The 4,819-nt window shown below is 48.8% G+C and overlaps 2 protein-coding genes across 2 annotated transcripts in view; both read right to left on the minus strand.

Annotated features, from left to right (window-relative positions):
- Positions 1-3,227: 3,227 nt before the first annotated feature.
- PADG_11402 (uncharacterized protein) lies at positions 3,228-4,478 on the minus strand (the record flags this gene model as incomplete). The annotated part of the gene is made up of 4 exons (XM_010759649.1): positions 3,228-3,464; positions 3,565-4,190; positions 4,257-4,347; positions 4,410-4,478. 4 exons carry the CDS (start codon positions 4,476-4,478, stop codon positions 3,228-3,230), a joined length of 1,023 nt encoding a protein of 340 aa, XP_010757951.1.
- Positions 4,479-4,572: 94 nt separating this feature from the next.
- The window catches only part of PADG_11403 (uncharacterized protein), a gene marked incomplete at both ends in the record, with an annotated part of 2,324 nt that continues 2,077 nt past the window's right edge, over positions 4,573-4,819 (minus strand). Inside the window, one exon of the mRNA XM_010759650.1 lies at positions 4,573-4,744. Within this exon, the coding sequence (XP_010757952.1) occupies positions 4,573-4,744 (172 nt within the window). The remainder of the gene's footprint in view (positions 4,745-4,819) is intronic.

Raw genomic sequence — 4,819 nt, forward strand, 5'->3', positions numbered from 1 at the left:
TTCGGAAGGGGAAGAACCGTTTGAAATAATGGTTTGGCAGCCAACTCCCCTGGTGTTGTTCCCTTGGAACGAGATGAGCAGTTCCTCGGAATCCGGAACCGAGGCGCTGCTGCGCAAGTAGTGGAGTGGGCATTTAGCATTATCCGGTCCCAGTTTCGCAACCAATAACGAGGGTATTCCAAGCAGAGTTCGAGATAAAACCCTCTCTGAGTCGAGGGTCACATCTGGCTTGCAGCGGAGAGGGGGACCCGCTGAAAAATTAATAAACCCCGTCCGTCCTCGCCGCCGCGCCTTCGCCTCTCCTTCGCCCCCTTCGCCTCTTTGCGCAAGAAACCTCCTCCTCAATACACTCCTGTTTTTCTTTTCTTTTCTTTTTTTTTTTTTTTTCGCGCGACAACAAATCACCCAAGCTCCACGCCAGTTCCAGTCCAGCATTGCACCAGCTGGCAATTACCGGGGAAATAGTAGCATTTGACAGCCACCCGGTCCCGGTCTGGTTGTCAGTAAGCCCTCTGGAACACTAATAATAAAACCCAGCAATTCGGGTTGAGATGTCAAGTTGGCGATTAGGCTCATTCTGCGGTGATCAATGGGAGCTTGGGACCCGGGAAGCTTGGCAGGCGGCAGCACGGCAGCACGGCGATCGGGGGTGCAGAGGCTTGGGAACAAGCTTCGCCAAGACGCTCTCTAGTGCCCCAAGATGACAAAAATACAGCCCCCGATTTGCCAGGTGAGCAATGGGAGATTCTCGATCACTGTACCCAGGGGGGGAGGGCAGAGCGGCACACTCTCTCTTACCGTTGTCGTTTTTGCGGTATGGGGCCAACGCTGTAGAAGCCCAGGTTTGGACCCCAATTAGGCTCAATGGAGAGAAAGTTGAGACAGGCCCCCCCCCCCGTCTAAGCTTTGTTCGTGTGACTCGCAGCTTCGTCGAAACCTCAGGCTGAATAGCTGAAGCCCATTGACCGCCGTACCCGGTTGGTGGGTGTTTCCGCACTGCCACTCTGTGAGACTGGATTACATATTATTATTATACATATGCGGAGGCCATTTCCGCGGAGGGTGAGAGCCTGGCCTTTCATTCGTTGTAATTATTTATCAAAAGTGTTTTTTTGGTTGTTGGCTTTCGTCATCAGAGAGCGACGGTCTTGATGCTGCCTAGATGCTCATTTGATTACTGGAACTGTGTTCGTTCCGATACATATATTTGGGATATAGTTATTGCTTTTGTTGCATACATAGTTAGATATGGTGATGATGTTGTAAGGAAGCATGCTAAGCCTCTCGTTTAATGCGCTTAACATTTAGGTTCAAGCTACCCTTCGTTTACCGTGCGGCCGGAAAACAGCGCCAGCCGCTGGTCTACTCTGGTAAGCTGCCGCAGCAAAACAAGTTTCCAACAATAAATTTCCAACAACCAACAACCCTTACGATGCGTTATTATAAAACAAGATGCCGTAGAGAAAAAGGCTGAATAAGCTTGAGAGATATGTCACATCTCCCCAGATTTCGAAATCGGCTACAGACGGCCTGTCAAAGCTGCTGCTTGCTGAGTAAAATGTTTATGCATTCCATACACACATACATACATCCCGTACACATTGGAGTTAAAATGGAGCCCTGGGTCTAACCGGCCAACACCAAACACCGAAATCGCTAAAACCAAATGCCGACATTGCTTGTTTCCTTATCTTCTATCCAAAACAAATGTCAAAATCCAATGACGGTTTATCATAAACCTACTCCTCGCCTAATACCAATGCAGCAACCGATAGAGTGCCCCGGAAAAATGATATCTTACGGTAACTTGGTTGGAACGAGATAAGATGGAAACCCTGGGGAACTGGAATGGAAAAACCGTCGTTGAAGCAACCAGGGAAAGCGAAACTAGTTTAAATATAAAACGGAGATGGTTGTTGCCGTAAAATACAACACCGATTACCTACGCGTCCCCCGTTAGCACTAAAATCAGGCTGACAGATAGAGATCTCTGTCTCTCTCTCTCTCTCTCTCTCTCTCTCTCTCTCTCTCGCCCCTCCCCCCCACCCCCCCCCCCACCACCCCCGCCTTTCCTCGATCTTGCCCTACATATATATAGCGAACGTCCAACTTGCTAACGGTTCCCCGAGATATCAAATCCGAACCAGAAGTTTATTTTTCTCTCAGCATTAGCCGAATCCAGCGGTGCGTGATTAAGTGCCAAAGAAAGAAAGAAATAGAGAGAGAGAAAAAAAAGAAAAATATAGAGCGGCCGTTCAGGGAAAATTTTGGATTTAAAGCGATTGGATATGCCGCAAACGACCCTAACTCGATTAAACTTTCGTTCCCCCAATATCTTAAAACCAACATCCCGATATCCTTCCGGCCGTCAGGGAATTTGAGAGCTGGGTTGATCTTTCGTCCCCCATTGGCCTCCCCCAACCGTGGTAACTTCGTTTGGAGTCCATAGTTCCACCCTTCAATCCGTGTCTGGAGAGCGGAAGAACCATCGTTAGATACATCTCAGTGTCAAAGTTGCACGTCAAGGTAACACGCACCTTGCGATATCGGGGAGACATGCGTCATTTCCCTGACATCACCATCCCCCCCCCATCCCGACCAGTCCATTAGCTTTCAAGGTACACAGAAGGGGTTTCTAAAATATAAACTGGTTCAAGGGTGACCTGGCGCTTTTTTTAGCTAGGGGTTGGTGGGGGGCCGTAAAAATGACGAAATCATGGGATATGGGGGGGCTTCGACTTTACACATTATATCGACCTGTCAGAATGGAGCCTAAATAAAATTATAAGGGGTCGTCATATTTGTTTGCTAGAGAGAGAGAGAAGCCCACAAATGCAACAGAAGAAAGTAGAATATACAACACAACACACTTCGCACTCTGAATTAGGTCTGGCCCCCTTCCAACCAGGGAAAGCGGTGGAGAGATAATCCCCGGAACAACCGCCAAGGGTTCCTCCGCGTCGCTCCGCCACGTGACCAGCCCGCCCCAGGGAAAATCGCTCGGGGGAAAGGCATAACTCCAGTGCTTCAACTACCATTCATTCATTCATTCATTCATTCATTCATTCATATAGTTATGGATGCATACGTCAACAACAACAACAGGTACTATACCCATGACCACCCCCCTCTCTCGCCCAGCGCTCACGGATGGAATCGTGTTTCGCATGGATTGAGGACGCCAAAGGTAAGCTGCGTTGGCAATTCCAAGGTATCGGGATGTTCCTTTAGTTGCTTGCCCGTTGGCCATAGACGAAGTGGAATACAGTGTAGAGGTGGTTCTTGGGGTCGCGGAATTCCTTTCGTACCGCGTCACACAGCAGCTGGGTCTCTTGTATGTCCCAGCCAAGAATACGCGTGAAAAGGGCGAATGTAAACGATTCGATACAGCTGCACATGTGTTCCATCTGGAATGCGCCGATCTCTTTAAGGTTGTTGTCTTTCGGCCATGTTCCCATGGGGACCTGGGAGAAATATAGTTAGTATATCTCTTTCTTGCAGGGAATTATAAAGAAGAATATATATATATATATATATAAATAAAAAGACTGCATATATACAGACCTTGTATATATCGTCCTCAACATTCTTAAAACCGGCCCTGATCAAGTTCCCCTTCTGCTCAGAGGCAGAATTTAGCCTCTTTCCGAACTTGATACTCGCTTCATCGGCCAGGGTTTGCCAGCGGAGGGTGTTGGGGCATTTTTGCAGCGTCGGATCGTCGTCGGAGTGAACCCACGCTTCATACTCCTGCATCTCAATCCACCCGCCAGGCTTCAGATTGTCCAATATGCGGCCGTATAATGTGTTCCAGTCTGCTATGCTCCCCCCCATTCCTCGCCCGTGGATAAAATCAAACGCTTCCTCGGGAAGATAAACCCACTCGCTCTCGACATCGTCGACATAAAACTTGCAGTTGGGAGGGATCCAGGACGGTTGAATGGGACTCAAGTCGTTCCCGATCACCGTGGTGGATTGGAATTCGTCGGCAAAATCAATGGCCCAAATCCCCGTTGCCGTCCCAAAATCTAACACCCTTTCGGGATGCGCGGTGATGGGGGCGCGGAAGAGTCGCCCGCCGAGTGTCAGACGGAATATGTGGTGATGGAGATCCAGCCGCTCCTGTTCCGCCTCGTCATTCGGTAGTAGGTACGATCCGCTGTGGTAGCCATGGTATCTTCTTCCATTTTCTACGCGCCGGGATTGATGGTTAGCTTGAGTAGCGAGGCTGGTTGGGGTTTAAGAGGGCAAATAACCATATCGGTATTTTAGGGTCGATGAAGATATGGAAGTTCCAAAGGATGATCCGCCGACTGTGGCACTGATAGAGTTGGTATCAAAATCTGTCTGTTTAAGATATCAGTTTAACCCTTGATGAGGATGAAGGAAAGGTGTTTTGTTACATCTACATCAATCCCTTCGCTGGGATTTGGTGCAGACGGTTGCACAATTGTCCTCCCTGAGGGTTGGTTTGACATTATTCTTCTGGGGATTTATAAAGTGCAAAGCAAAATTATAAACGGTACATCCGGTAATTACCACAAGCAATTCGATTGCGGTGTGTATCTGATGTCAACCACGCAGGTCTCGCAGGATATTTGTTAGACGTTGCGTGTTTGGCACCCTTGGACCTGGGGAACCGCCGGATTTTTGTACGAAACCTATCACTTGGAAATTGGGGTTCAAGATTCTCTTTGTGCTGCCACGCAGCACAGAGTTCGCCGGCTTTCTTTTAGCCATGGTGCTAAAGCGGACCAGGATCAGCTCAATCACCATGGCCCCCTTACTACAAACGGCAGTAGTGCCCTGGATTTGAACG

Source organism: Paracoccidioides brasiliensis (assembly GCF_000150735.1).
Source record: "Paracoccidioides brasiliensis Pb18 unplaced genomic scaffold supercont2.2, whole genome shotgun sequence".
Lineage (NCBI taxonomy): Eukaryota > Fungi > Ascomycota > Eurotiomycetes > Onygenales > Ajellomycetaceae > Paracoccidioides > Paracoccidioides brasiliensis.